Here is a 16,114-nt window from a genome sequence, read left to right on the forward strand (position 1 = left end):
AACTATCCAATTATGTACTTTACCATTTTTTTCCTACTGTTTTGTCTTTTGTTTTAGATCTCAATATAATCTGAATATGAATCTTATTTTTTGTTATATACTTTGAAAAATTTTCTCCAAGTTTGTGACTTGTATTTTAATCTTATTCCATAGTAATCTTGTTGGTGAGGGAGTTTTAAATTGTGATGCAATAAATATTATTAATCTATTCCTTTAAGGTTTGTATATCTTTTTCTTTTTGCTCTAGTCCAATGTCCTTAGAAAGTTTTAAAGTTTGCCTTTTATATTAGATCCTTATGTGAAATTATTGTGTAAGCTGTTGGTAGCATCTATATTTCTCTATGGATTATTAATGATATCAGCATCATTTATTGAATAATTTGTCCTTTCAACACTGTTCTATATGTTGGGTCAGTTTGAGTTTTTATTATGTTATAGTATTCCCTTGACTTATTTCTGAAATAGTAGGAAACAGGCATTTGTATTTTCTATGAATTTGTGACCTGCTACTTTGGAACTTTTCCATGTTTTTCATTGTTTCTGTTGGACCAATAATAGTCTATGACTGTTAATTTGGTGCTGACACTGAATCAGTGTGGCATCCATTAGTTTAGTTCATCCCCAGTGTTTCCAGTTCTCTGTCTTCTGGCAAATGGTGGATTGCACTTTCCCCTCTTTTTGATTTAGGCATGGCATGTGAATGCTTGCCAATGGATTCATTCATGAGTCAAAGCTTGAAATAGAATCTCTGCATCTAACTCTTATATTTCTGAAAGGGTAAAGATAAGAGGGTAAAGACAAAGGGTGAGGTGGCACCAAGAAGTTACTTCCCGCCAGAAGTAGCTTTTTCATATAATCTCTTCATTGACTAAAGTTTCCTTTGTATTAATAAATTCCTCTTACATATATTTTAGTGGGGTTGGGCCCCAATGGAGATGGGAAAAGAAAGGAATTGATGTTTGGGGGAGTACACTTTTAATCCCTCACACTGCAATATTAATTGAAATATTTGCTTCCTCCTAACATCTAGGTGGTATTAGGTAAGCAGTGGACATTTGGATAGTGATGATGAGTAATTTTAGAGACTGGATCATGTTGGCTTACATGACAAGGACTGTAGAGGGGCTTTGGCTTTGATAGAAGGAGAGAACAAGATCTCAGATTGTAGGGATAAGGAGGGGTGTGGAGCAGGCATCTCCCAAGTTTCTGCTTCATAATTTATTTTTATGGACGTCCTGAAAAATCATTCAAGTGCAAAAGTCGTTATTTATATTTGTAACAATTTATTTAGTGTATCAGATGTTTCTGATGTTAGGACACTTTCTTGCTAAGTTTCTTGCTTTTAAAACTGAATGTTGATGTTTAATTAAGGTCTTACATCTCTCTCTTTTTAGGTGGTTCTTTGGAGCAATTAAAAGAGCAGATGCAGAAAAGCAACTATTATATTCAGAAAATCAGACGGGTGCTTTTCTCATCAGAGAGAGTGAAAGCCAGAAAGGAGATTTCTCCCTTTCAGGTATGGACATTATTTTGTGGAGTTGGAATATAAATTTGAGAGTCTGCACTCATGAACCTGCTGTGTGGATATGGACATGTTAAACTTGCCTTCTTTTGTTTTCTTCATAATAACTCCAAAATTAAATCTACAGAACTACTCAGGAGTAATATAAAAATTAACACAAAAATTTCCTATGGCTAGTAGTCTCTATAAACAGTTTCAAATATATGTACTCTAGATATGAAAGTGTAAGCACATGAATCTGGCTGTGTTTTTTCACTTCAGCATTATCTAGGATCCTTTTAGGGAAATGATAAGCAAGAAACAAAAATTATACTGTCTTCAAATTTAATTTGGCCATGATATAATTGTATATATGCACATATGCACACATATAATATATACATTATAATGTATATGTAATGTATAAATTTTAACATATTATAACACATACAAACACACATATATGTATGCATTTGCATTTTACCTGTCTTTGCCTGGTAAGTAGGAAGTGAATTGAAATGCTGAATGCAAATGCATTTAATTAACTCATGATATGTATGATGTCATCAAATGCAGTTTTCCAGCTGAAGGTCAAGTACATGTCTCTCCACCCAAGAAAATACAGAAGCTTAGGAGACCTGAGAAAGAACTTTAGAGAGTTCAGGTGTAGGTCTTTGCTTTCAAATATCTTTAAAGGTTTATGTTGCAGTGTTGCAGAATGGCCTTTTCTTAAAGTCTCTACACTAGTTCAGCTCTAAATATCAAAATTTCTCTCCACTTGCCTTATCCTGATCTCCAGTGGAAAAAAGCCTGTCCTTTGTGTTATTCCTCTTATTCAATTTTCCTGACTAGATGTAAACCTTGTAGGGGAAGAGACTTTGCTTCCTTTCATTCCTTCAGACCTGGAGTAAGTGCTTAGTACATGTGATGTCCCATACCTCACTGTGTCTGCCTGGCTCAGAGCTAGGTGTCAGGACAGCTTCATGGAGTCACAGTGAAGTAGGTCCTGAGCCCCCATGTGTTGGGAACTTTGAACCTGTACTCTGGTCATGAAATGTGTTTTTGGCATCTGTTACCTTTCTGCTTACCTGGTGGTCCCAAATATTAGAGCAGGTGGGTTGGAGCTGGAGAAAATCAAGAATGGTATTATTGAGTCAAATTTTGCAGAGGGTCCTTTTGCCTATTCTGATACTAAATCTATATGATTTTTCAAAATCATGTGGATTTGACTCAACTCCTACCTTCACGGATGAGAGGTTAGATAACGCTGTTCTGATTATCATTCTTGAAATGTGTCCAAGTTTAACATTTCCCTAACCTTTTAAAGTTGCTTATACCCAGGGCAGTAATCAAAATACTTCATTATGAGCTCAGAATAATACCCTACCTGGTTGGGACTTCACACTAATGTATACCTGTACAAATTCAGGTGACATGAATATTTTATATAACATTGTTCTGATTATAAAAAAATTAAAAATTTATATAAACAGAAACAACTCAAATAAGAATTATCTAACATATCACTTTCTGAAAATAAATTTTGTGTTTGAAATATTTTTTCTGTCAACCTTTTTTTCTACACTCCATCTGCATATATTTATATACAATCATATACACTCACACCTTCATACACAGGAAGCAAAATTGAGACCATCTTGTAAATATGGAAAAATTTAACTATGTATATGTATGTCTATGTGCACATATAAGCATATGTATACACACAATTTTGTGTGCATGTGTAATGTGGATCCAGGCTCCATTTTAAATTCTGTTTTGCAGTATCCTGTGACCATTTTTGCATGCCTTTTAATATTTTTTTAAAAGCTACATAACATTCCACTGTATAAACAATGATCATTTTATTTGACCTATTTCAAGTTTTGCACATTTTGTTATTTTCAGTGATTTTGCTATTATAAAATATGATATAGTGAAGATTCTTGTAGATAAATACTTGAATATTTAAGTATTTTCATGAGCATACTATGTATGGATGAAGAAAACTGAATCTTTTTGAAGTCTCTGTGCTTAATAAGAAGAGATACATGAGAATTCCTTGTTTAAATGCATTCATATTAGTTTATTTGCCTTTGACAATATTTATATATTAAATTAGGTAGTAGTCATTTACGGTTAGGTGAAATGTTTCAGATCAGCATTAAAAATACAGAAGACTAATATCTCCATGAGAAAAATAACAGCAACAGCTGAATTACGTGATTTTATCTTTGAATAACATTTAGGCTATAGCAATGGCTCAGAACATTCTCTAAAAAGAATATTATGGAGCAAAACAGATTTACAGGCTTAGAACAAAATTACGAGGATATTGGCTGTTGTGTGCTGTGAATACTCTAGAGCTTGCTTATGGATTTAGGAAGCTTTGTAGGCCTTGCTCAGAGACCAGCATATCATTATAGATTCTTTTTCAATGAAGTCAAACAATTTAGAGTCTTTCAAACAAATTATCTGATTGCCGTGTATTCACTGGGAGATAAAGTAAATGCATCCTATTATGTTCCACTGAAAGGAAAATTTTCTTATTAGCCAGAGGGAAGGCTATGTGGGGGAAAAAAATGGAAAGAAAAAGGTCTTCAATATATCCACATTAAATAAACAAACAATCCAATTGCTGACTGTTGATTATCACTAAAAATCTTCAGATGTACTGCTCATGGATTTATTTCTTAGTGCAGTTGTCTCCTTAATCAGTCAGAATTGATGGTCTTCAATTTTGCTGACTGCTGTGTGGGTAAAGGCAGGCAAATAATATCCCTTTTCTATCTCCATCTTTCCCACATGAGTTTTCCTTAGAAGTATTGTCTTTATTCCTTGGGCAGCACTGGCTTGCAGCTGTCAGCGAAGAGCTTCATGAGAGAGCATGATTTATTGATGCTGGGGTGGCTCTGAGAAGCAGCAGCCCAAGGTTGGGGTGGGTGCTAATTGGGTTGTTGTGATCCTTGCGTGACTGTCGGCTCTTGTGAGGTCTGAGTAGATCGGAAAAGAGAGTTAGGCCATGACACCTCTCATAATGGCAAGACACTAATTAGCTGTGAATTACAGCAGCGCTTTTGGATATTACATATTATATGTGGTAGCCAGAGAATCTGTCTTCATTAGATGCGTGACAGGTAGTTTTAGTGGCCCTACTGTTATTTGTCATTGGTAGTGAACTGTTTTTCTGATGAAAAATATAAATTTCTGACTGCATGTCACTGGTTTGGCTACTTCTTGACATCAGTCAATTACTTAAAAGGAAATTATTACACCATTATGTACAACTATAATACACTAATAAAAATATGGAAAATAGAGAAAAAACAAAAAGGAAATTATTATTGTTATTACCATTAATATTAATTTAATATTTGTTGTCCTATAAAGCATTTATATTATTGTTTAAAGTAAATTTTAAGGAACGTGCAAATTAAGGGCTAAAATTGAGCTGTGGAGAGTTTTTCAAAACTCATTGCACATTATAATTTTGTTTTAGATGATTTACATATAAAACTTACAGAGAAGGAAGGGGAAATAGCTCAGTTGGTAGAGTGCTTGCCTAGTATACCCGCAGTCCTGGGTTCACTCATCATCACCACCAAAACAACAACAACAAACAAACAAACAAACAAACCCCAACAACAAAAATCTTACAGAGTAGGAAAGAGACTTCCAGATTTATCCTTGGTGAAACACTTTAAAGAACAAATAATAGCAGCTTGCAGGTGGTTGAAAAAGTGACTTCATTGAAGACAGACAAAAGGGCTCATTGACAATGCCTCCTGGTGATGAGCTTGTTTATTTATACATTAGTTTATTTCTTCAACAAATATTCAGAGTGCCTATTATGTGCTAGGCTCTCTGCTAGATGAAGGAAAGCAAAGCTCAGAGGGGAACAGTCTCTGGATTAAGTCTAGATATGATACAGTAGTCTTGTGAGAGAAGAGGGGCAGGGGCCAAGCCTCCCAAGAAGATTTGGGGAGGGCTTCCTGGAGGAGGGAGCATTTGTGTTCTCTGCCAATTTGTGTTACAAGGTGGCAGTGTGATTATTTTTGTCAATGACAAGTACACAGACCTCTAAGTATATTTTGTGTTTTGTGCAGTGGTGGGAAAGGTGTAGGATAGTGGAAGGATGTGTGTATGTGAAGTGTGTGTGTCTGTGTGTCTTTGTGGATGGAGGGGCAGAAAATGAGTGGGGAAAGTTGGAGCTAGAAGGTTGAGGACTTTGTTTGCCATACCGAGAAATTGGGGGCTTTGTTCTACAAAGGAAAGTCTTAGGCAGGAAGTAATTGATCGGATCTGTTTTAGGTAGTTGCCTTTAATGTGAAGTATGGATGAGAGATTTATAAACAGAAGTCTGGGGAGATGTGAGAAGAGCAAAGACAGGGGCATGCCTTGTTGCTCTCTGAAGTCACAGGTGAAAGGCAGAGTCCATCATTATTCTGCAGAAAAGCATTTTGGAACCCAAATTGGTGGGTTGAACATTAAGTCCCTGTTCCAGCACAGAGTGTCCCCCATCAAAGTGATATGGTCATTCTATGGCTTTCTTCTTATTCTCATTCTTATTCTTATTCTTTTTTTTTTTTTTTTAATGGGGCAGTATGAGACTGGTCCTAGGACTAGGGATAAGAAGACTACTTTGGGTTTAGCAGTCTCATTGTAATGTCAAGCATTTGCAGGGTTGTTTAGAAAGCCCAGAACTTATGGACTTCAGGTACTGTGGGAAACTGCAGCTCCTCTTTCTCAGGAGAAGCAACTGGGGGGCCAGTTAGAGCTGAGTTTAGGTGCAACCTTTCTTGCTGGGTGGGGGTGATGGTATTCATGCTGAGTGGACCCTTTGCATTGCAATCCAGAAAGAGCTCCTAGGATTTTCTTAAAGTCCTACTTGTCTGCACACATGTGGGCCTGAGCAAGGATTCAAGTTATGAGAAATGAAGAGAAGGGAATAGAGGTGAGAGATATCTAGAAGATAGAACCCATGGGAATTGGTAGTTGATCAGAAATAGAGTAAAGTAAAGGAGGGTGAAAATTGGCTGTCAGACTTCTGAATTGAGTTGGGGAGCAGTGGTAACTTCAGCCAAAAAAAAAGTCTGTAGGAGGATGTAATTTGTAGGGAGAGAGAAGGGAGAACCAGGGCAAATAGCCTCAGAGGTGTTTGATGTACTTGTGAGTGGACATTGTAGTAGTTCACATTCTTTTGTGAGCTGTTTCTTGTTTATTTATTTTTAAAACCTTAACTGAGGTTAATTGAGCCAAGAATAACCAGGCAGTCCTTAAACCAGGTTCAGAGTTGTTTCTACTGATTTTGAGGATAGCATTTCCTGAATTTGAATTTCATTACAGTGAACATATAGGTCCCATAGAATATGCCAGAGTTTTGTAATAAGTTTATGGTTACTGTGAAGTCTTTTCTAGAGGATGTAAGACATGCTTTCTTGTGACATAATTTTATCTTAAAGTAAATATTCTAGAATTATATTCTACAATTTTTAGCACCAAATGAATGTTTTACTCTCCAATGTAATTGATCACTGTTGATCAAAGTATTGCACAAATGGTAGAATTGTCTTCATAGAAAGAATGGCTCTTGATGTAGTATGTAATATTCCTACGATGGGGAAATTATGTGTTTATTAAGGGGAACATTGGTACTGTGAAATGACCAGAATTATCTGAAGCAACTTTCTGAATAATATGGATGAATAACCTGAATAATACCAGAGATGTATAAATGTTATTATTCCTGCATGACTTATAAGTTAATTCTGAAGGCAACCCAAAAATAATGAGAACAAGTCACTCATCGTGGTGCATGCCTATAATCCCAATGACTCAGAAGACTGAGACAGTAGGATCCCAAGTTGGAGGCCAGCCTGAACAACTTGGTGAGACTCTGTCTCAAAATAAAATAAAAAGGGCTGGGGGTATGTTTCAGAGTGCCCCTGGGTTCAATCCCTCATTACACACACACACACACACACACACACACACACACACGCATACATGCACACACAAAGTTATGAGAGCAACAGCAGCTTCCTTAGGAAATGTTCTCATGTTGACCATTGACCTTGTGAGTATACTTCATTTTGAACTTACACATTGAATGATTCACTTATTTATGAGCAACTCTTTCACTATGGGTAACAATGTGCTTTTCAAACTAGACTGTAAACTCCTTGAACAGAATAAACATTATCATTGCTTCTGTTGCATGCATGTTTCTATCTCTGTAGTTTCTACTAATTCTGTGAAGATAGTAGACCCTCTAATGCTTACCTCTTCATGCTGTGGTCTACTAGGAAAAAAGCTAAGCAAGGCCACTGTCACTTTTTAAAAACCTCTGAAGTCTGGGCTGTGTAAGATCACAAATAATTCTCCTATCTGTTGTGTTTCAGACTTATGTTAGAAAGACAATTTCACACCTTGACAGGTTAGTTTTTTCCCAGGTAATAAGACTTTTATAGAAGAGATAGATTGGAAAAGGATATCACTTGTTAGTGTTACCCTCTATCTCTCTGCCAGGCGCCAGAGTTCAGACTGAAAGTCACTTTACAGAGGCTACTCAGCTACCATTATTGCTCCCAGATCTTCCAGATCTGCTGACTCATTCTAAACTAATTTTGGCCCAGTGGCAAAAGTTCAGGGTTTCCTTGTCAGTCTTCTGAACCACCCATTCATTCTTCATTGAAAATTGATGTGAACCTTGTGACCACTAGAGTTTCTCAGTATCCTGTTCTGGTTTAGCCATGAATGTAAATACAATTCTTTATCCTGAGTAGGGCCAAGTATTAAATGACTGGAAAAAAAAAATTGCCTCTTGGATTTATTATGTAATGAAACTTCTGTGGACTCTGGGAGGATTTTGATGTTGGTTAAAGATGTTTTGCTTTTTAAAAAGTGCACATGCTGCAGAAAGGGAATTTTATGTTGATAACTCTGGTATCTCATATAAAATGTATTAAATTTTAAACATGTTGGTGCCATCTTAGAAAATGCCTTTTAATTAAAGTCATAATTTAGTTGTGTTCAGCTTAATTGCAAATATCATTGACTATAATTGCAAGTGACTTTTGTGAATTATGGTATATGGAGGCTTTTCTTATCATTGCTACTGATAAGTTATATTTCAAAAGTCTTAAATACTCTATAAAATTAAATTAACATTTTATTATGCAGTACATATATTTGTGTTTGTCTGTATACACTCACATGCACAGGCAAAATACCTCCCCCCCGCCAGGGCACTGACTTATGGAGAAATCCACAAGGAATCCATAGTATTCTTTATAGGACTTATTCTTTATCATCCCCCCACCCGCCCCTTTTTGCTTGTCTGTGAATCCCTAATATTGATGCATTAAGGAAAGGACTTCTTGTTATGTGTACTTAGTTTTATTAAAACATTTTTGAGCTATTTGAGGGCAAGAGCCACAAAGAAGTGATGCATATTATTTCACTTTGAATGTAACTATAAAAGTCAATTTCAGATATTAAATAAGTAGAAATTTTATTGATAAGTCCTATATAGGTAAGTGAAGTTGCTATATTTCTGTAATTCATAATACATTCTACTCCTTTCTTTTTCATTTTAATGCTACCAAATTAAATTGATTCTTTATTTACATTTGTCCCATGTTATAGTTACAGATCAATCTTGTGGCTAACAAGAATCTCTGAACTTGGCATCCCCTTAGTTTCTCTTCAACTGTTCAAGAACAGATGTGAGAGATGCAGAATTATAGTAGCCCTATAAACTAAGTCTATCAATCAGTGATTTGTTAGAATGGATAGATATTCTTCCCAGATTCCCAGGGAATGTAGAGAAACTGAGATGTTGTAAGTGGCTGAAACAGACTTTGACCTTGGCATCAGATTAGGGATGATCAAGAAGAAGGTAGAAGGATGCTTTGACTTCTGCTCACTTTGTATGGACAAGGTGTTATGGTTTGAATCATCTGGAATGTTCTCCAAAGGTTCATGTTACTTAAAGACATGGTCCCTATGTAGCAATGTCATGAGGTGGGTTTTTAGGAAATTGGATCATGAGGGCTCTGACCTCATCAGTGGATTAATCCATTGATAGTTGAATGAACTACTAGGAGGTGAGGCCTGGTGAAGGAAGCAAGTCTCTGAGAGCATGCTCTGGAAGGCCATATTTTGTTGCAGTTCCTTTCTTCACCACCCCCCCGCCCCCCCCCCCCCCCCCCCCCGCCTTTCTGGCTGCTATGAGCTGAGCAGTTTTTTCTTGTGTACCTTTCTGGTCTTCTGCCCTTCTGCCATGAAGTTCTGTCTCATCTCAGTCCCAGAGCAATGGAGCTAACTGACCATGGGCTAAACCCTCTGAAACGGTGAGCCAAAATAAGCTTTTCCTCCTTTAAATTGTTTATCTCAGGTATTTTAGTCATAGTCACGAAATGCTTACTAACACACCAGGAAACTAGTCGGTGAGTGCTCTCCTGTGTGGAAATGATGTTGATCTGGGCCTTTCTGAAGCATCCATGTGTTGCCCCTTGTTTTCTACATCCAAGGGACAACAGCTTCCCACCCAACAAATGTTACAAGTGCGAAAAATGATGCCTGATACTAGTGTGTTGCAGACTGGCGTGTGAAGCTGACCTTATGAAATAAAGGGAATTAAAAGCATGGCTTTCTTGTGGTCATTTGCACAAATTTGTCTTATTACACAAACATAAACCACTCAGCATTACTGTCAATTTGAGATGGTTTGAAACAATGAATATTTATTTCTCACATTCTTGAGGCTGAAAGTCCAAGTTCAAGGTGCTGGCAGCTTTGGTGTTTGGGGGCAGGGGGCTAAATGTCTGGTGTGTAGACAGCTGCCTTCTTTGCTGTATCCTCATGTGACAGAGACAGAAAAGAGGTCCTGGTTTCTTCCTCTTATAAAGTTAATCCTATAATGGGGGCTCTACCCTCATGATCTTCTCTAACTCTAATTATCTCCCAAAGGCTCCATCTCTAAGTACTATCATGTCATGGATTAGGACTTCAATAGATGGACTTTTTTGGGCAGGGGAGGGGGTTGAGGGTGGAAAAGGAGGTGGGTACAAAAACCATTAGGCCATAGCAATGACAAAGTATTGAATTCTGTTTTTTTATTGCCAGAAATCATGCCAGGAGAGTAGGAGAAAAATCTACCCTTCTTCCAGCAAACACATGGGATTTGGATATTTGCTAGATTTAGGCAATCTTTAGAAGCTTGGTGACTTAGCAGCCCTGCTGTATCTGAGCTAACAGAAGGAAATGTATTCTCTCCAAATGGATAGATGAGCACAGGTGCATATGTTTTTTCCCTAAATGACAGTTTTTTTTTTTTCATTCAAGGATGAATATAAAAGGAAAAGAGGTCATGACATTCTGGATACTCAATAACAGAATTTCCCAAATTATTTTCTAAAACATGAATTATTTGGTAAGCCAACAATGTTCCACAAAACAGAAGGTTCAGCAGTTAAGGGCATTAAAAGAACATCATACTACATTTCCTCTGTCTTGACTTACAAAGCATATTAAAGAGTCTCTGGAGTCTGATGGAAAAATAATTATATTTTCTCAATGTAGAATTTCCCAAACTAGTTGGCATAGAATTATTTCTTTTTATATGAAACATGGTTTGGAAAAAAAAATGGGAGCATAAGAGATGGCAAACCTGAAGGTAGAGAAAACATTCACTAAAAGGAACAGAAGAAAAATTTTGAAAACCATTTGGTTTGAAATCATAGAATACAAGAAAGCACACATTCTATGAAATTAGGTATAAAAAACAGCATGAAAAGGCAATAGATGAGAGATAGCAAACAGTAAAATTGTCACTGCAGGGAAGCTTTCAGTGATATAAAGGGCATTCTTGAGAAGCTCTCTGAAGAGATAAGAAAAATAGATCAAAGTTTGTGAAGACAGATGATGCATAAACAGGAGATATATCTTAGAAACTTATCAGAATAATTAAATGCAAACAATAGTAAATATGTAGTAGACGGAAATTTTCCTGAGCTTTTGTTCTATAAACTTGTTTGCAAATTGAAAGAATGCAGTTACAAACAAAATATATGAAAAACTCTATACCTAGGGTGTCTTTTTAAAGTGCTTTAATGTCAAGGATAAATGAAAAAAAAAATTCTGTGAGCATCCAGGAAAAAAAAAAATCACAAAAGAATGAAAATTGAATTGGACTTAGAATTCTCCTTTATAACATCAGAGATGAACACCCAATATAAATTTTTCCCCTTATTGATAAAGTAAAAAAATATATATACATTTTGGGGACCTAACTTTATTGATAAAGTTGGTAAGTTGCATACTTTCACCTAAACTTGACAGCTGTTAACAGTTTGTGATGTTTACTTTCTCCATCACTCATATGTCTGCATTTTCATACATCTATTTATAAGTTACAGTTTTCAGGTGGCTTCAGCTCTATAAACTTTAATATTAGTCTGCATGTCCTATGATTGCAGACACTCTTCCCCATTTCCATAGTGCCATTATTAAACCAACAAAATTTCACACTGGTTTCTATTACAGACTGCATACTCAGATCTCTCCAAATGTCCTTTCTAGCTCTTTATTTATTTGCTGGATGATACAATAAGGGCTTAGGCATTGCATTTGGTTATCATATCTCATTCTTCTCTTTTATCTGGAGGAGTCAAACGCCTTCAATAGCTCTCTTTTACAAACCACATAAATTCCTATTTACCTTGCATTTCAGCCCTTTAAGCTGAAACCCATTTCCAGCTTAATCTTTCATATTGCCTTAGATCACACTGTGCTTCTTGAAAGATTCACACCAGCTATTGCATGATTAAGGCTTGAACTTCCCAGCTTCCTAATCTTTATTTTCACTTTCTTTGAGCAAGGTACTCAGGACTTAGCACCATGTCTGGCATTTACAAAGATTTTTTTTGTTTGTTGGTTTTTTGATAAATGCTTGTTTATGAAAGCTGGACGATTTTAAAAGGATGCTACTGACTTTTTTCCTTGCCTCACCTTGCTTTCATATAGAAAAGGAATTTTCAGAAATATTAGGAGGGACTTTTTGTACTCTTTTAAAAACATAAATGTATTCTTCAAGTCATCCATTCACTCACTCACTATAGAACTTTCATTTGTGTTTACTATGAGGCATGATTGTGTAGGCAACTAAGTAGCTTACATTGTGACAAGTATAATGATCAAGTTGTGTGTACAGTGCTCAACAAAAGAGAACAATTGATTTTCTGGAAGGGATTAGTAAGGTAGGCATGACAGGAGAGATGAAACAATTTGCACTGTGCCTGGTAGTGAGTGAGAAAAACAGTGTGCACAAAAGTTAATTTTTTGTTGAGATAATGTCCATTCTTAAGAATTTTCTTTCTTTTAAAAATCATGATGCTCCTTAAGAATTGAAAATTATTTTTTTCGGACACACTTTTGATTTCTTTAACAATTAACTGGCAGATCTGTAAATTGCCCATCCATCATCCGCATGCTTGAATAACTAACAAAGGTATTAGGTTGCAATGTTATTAATGTGATCATGATAAATTCAATATGGGTAATATTTTTAGATAGCACGACAGTACCAGAACTGAGATTGACAGGTCTCTCTGGTTCTTGGGTCCATATATTAATTAAATAATCTCATACTGGAAAAAAAGAGAAGGATTAAAGATCTTGAGCAGTGAAGACAGAGGGGGGCAAAGAGAAGAAGGAAGAATATTTGAAAAAGCATGGTGTCCCTTTTGCATTGGACAGGAAATTAAGATGTCTTGGCTCAGTAAATGAAAGCCAGTGACCCACAACCCTCCTAGTTCCTCCTTATTTCCACTAGCCCTGAGAAGTTTAGTCCAGTTTATATCTCAAGTAAGCAACATCTAAACAAGCATTGCATCTCAATTTAAAGTAAATTATGCAAAAGATTTCTTTGTTACTCTAAGTGGCAAAAATGTATTACTGAAAAAATACTACAGAATCAAATCTGCCTAAAGTATTTTATGTGTTGGTACAGAGACATTGTCTACAATTTATTTTATGTGTGCTATATGTGAACCGTTTATTTTGAAATCCAGACCCTATGGCAGCTTTTCTGTTCCCCACTCTGAGCATGGGCCATTGGAAGACTTTCAATGAAATTTGCTCCCTCTTGTGGAGTGTCAGGAAATAACACACCATTATACAAACAAAATACAGGGTTTTGTTTTTAGTTTTCATAGCCCATTCATTTACAGAGTGGGAAGATATCTGATTTTAGCTGAAAACAAATTTATAATTTCAAAATATTTCTAGAAACTTGTGCTCTAAATGAAAATGTACGCAACTGGCAGTAGTTTAACTTTATTAATCTCTAAAGATTGAAGAAGGTTTAAATTTTCTTAATGATTTTGACATCTATTATCTATGTGGTGATTGCTATGCAAAATGTGTTCATAATATAAAAGCTGAATGAATAAATACATTCCAATTTAATAAGATAGTAGCTCTAATTTTAAACTATGATTTAAAATGATATATGCATATTAGCTAATTTATAACTATTTATCAGTATCCCATCAATCATGAAGTCATTTCTAATGCATTTTAGAAACGTGCTTTGCATTAATTTATTAGAAACTTTGGCACAGAAACTATAATCTGAGAAAGTATTCTGTTGTCTTAAAAGCCTATGCATGACAGGGACTAAATTTATTTTCCTATTTATTTCAGTAGGGCAGGGACTTTCTTTCAATCCCTTCTCCCTGCAGAGCTATTTCTTTACCACCTGCAGATGTTTGTAAAAAGGTTTTGTGAAAATTAAAATATGGAGGAGGAGAAAGCATAAAATAAAGGGCAAAAACAAAAATTTATATTGCTTGTTTTTATATAATTATAGAGAACATCATTTTCTATATTTCTGTTACATGTATAATTCTGAACAAAGAGGTAATCCGGGCTTTAAAGAACTTGAGATTCATTAATTCATCCATCAAATATTTATTGAATGCCTACTATGCATCTGTTAGTATTCAAAGGGCTGAGCTACAATGGAAAACGAGATAAACTCTTCCTCTAGAACAAACATCCTAGTTGACAGTGGAGAAGAGGTGCCAACCACAAAGAAAGGACATACTTATGAAGGAAAGTTAACTATTTGTTGTGATACTCTAGTTTTTAATAAGTAAGCAAATAATCAAAATTGAGGAAACATTTTATTTTTCTGTACACAGTAGTAGGCATAATAATAATAATAACAGGTGGAGTAGAATTGGTGATGGTTTTCTTACACTGGGAATTTGAAAGAAAACTGAGAGCAGAATTTTTTGCTAAGATTATCTTGATTGGAAAGATAAGGTCATCACAGTTTCAACTGGATAATCCCATTAACAGAATTGGTGCTTATAATACAGAATTGTGAAGCCAGTTTGCTTGGTTTGGGTTCTTTCTCTTACTAGCAGTGGCTTTGGGCATATCACTTTGAGAGTAGAAATTAAAAAGAGCATCTACCACCAATGGTACAGAATAGAAGACACAGAGACAAACTCATATAAACACAATTATCTCATACTAAACAAAGGGGACAAAAAATTCTCTGGATAAAAGATAGCCTATTCAACAAATGGTGCTGGGAAAACAGAAAGCTACATGTAATGAAATGAAATTAAATTTCTATCATTCACCCTGCAAGAAACTCAACTCAGATTGTTCAAAGACTTAGGCACAGAGACCCTGCACCCACTAGAAGTAAAAGTAGGTCCAAATCTTCTCCACATCAGCCTAGGATCTGACTTCCTTAACAAGACTCCTAAAGCACAGGAGTAAAATCAAGAATCAATAAATGGGATGGATTCAAACTAAAAAGCTTCTTCTCAGCAAAAGAAACAATCAGTAATGTGAAGAGAGAACCTACAGAATGGGAGAACATCTTGGCCACCTGCACATCAGATAAAGTATTAATATCTAGGATATATAAAGAACTCAAAACACTTAACACCAAAAAAACAAGTAATCCAATCAATAAATGGGCTAAGGAACTGAACAGACATTTCACAGAGGACAAAATACAATTGATCAACAAATATATGAAAAAATGTTCAACATCTCTTGCACTTAGAGAAATGCAAATCCAAACTATTCTAAGATTTCATCTCATTCCAGTCAGAATGGCAATCATCAAGAATATAGGCAACAATAAACGTTGGCGAGGACGTTGGGGAAAAGGTACATTCACATTGCTGGTGGGACTGCAAATTGGTGCAACCATATCAAAAGCAGTATGAACATTCCTCTGAAAACTTAGAATGGAATCACCTTTGATCCAGTTATCCCACTCCTCAGTTTATACCCAAAGGACTTAAAATCATCATACTACAGTGATCCGGCCACATAAAAGTTTATAGAAGCTTAATTCACAGCCTATGGAACCAACCTAAGTGTCCTTCAATAAATGAATGGATAAAGAAAATGTGATACACACACACATACACACACACACACACACATTACTCAGCTTTACAGAAGAATGAAATCATAACATTTGCTGGTAAATGAACGGAGTTGGAGAATATCATGCTAAATGAAATAAAAAAAACTAAAAGGCCAAATGTTTTCTCTGATATGCAGATGCTCATTCAT

The 16,114-nt window shown here is 35.7% G+C and overlaps 1 protein-coding gene across 1 annotated transcript in view; it reads left to right on the plus strand.

Annotated features, from left to right (window-relative positions):
• Frk (fyn related Src family tyrosine kinase) overlaps positions 1-16,114 on the plus strand; it is a 98,236-nt gene that overhangs the window by 46,961 nt on the left and 35,161 nt on the right. The window contains exon 2 of the mRNA XM_076859828.2: positions 1,395-1,516. Within this exon, the coding sequence (XP_076715943.2) occupies positions 1,395-1,516 (122 nt within the window). The remainder of the gene's footprint in view (positions 1-1,394; positions 1,517-16,114) is intronic.

This window comes from Callospermophilus lateralis, chromosome 6, assembly GCF_048772815.1.
Source record: "Callospermophilus lateralis isolate mCalLat2 chromosome 6, mCalLat2.hap1, whole genome shotgun sequence".
In the NCBI taxonomy this organism is placed as follows: domain Eukaryota; kingdom Metazoa; phylum Chordata; class Mammalia; order Rodentia; family Sciuridae; genus Callospermophilus; species Callospermophilus lateralis.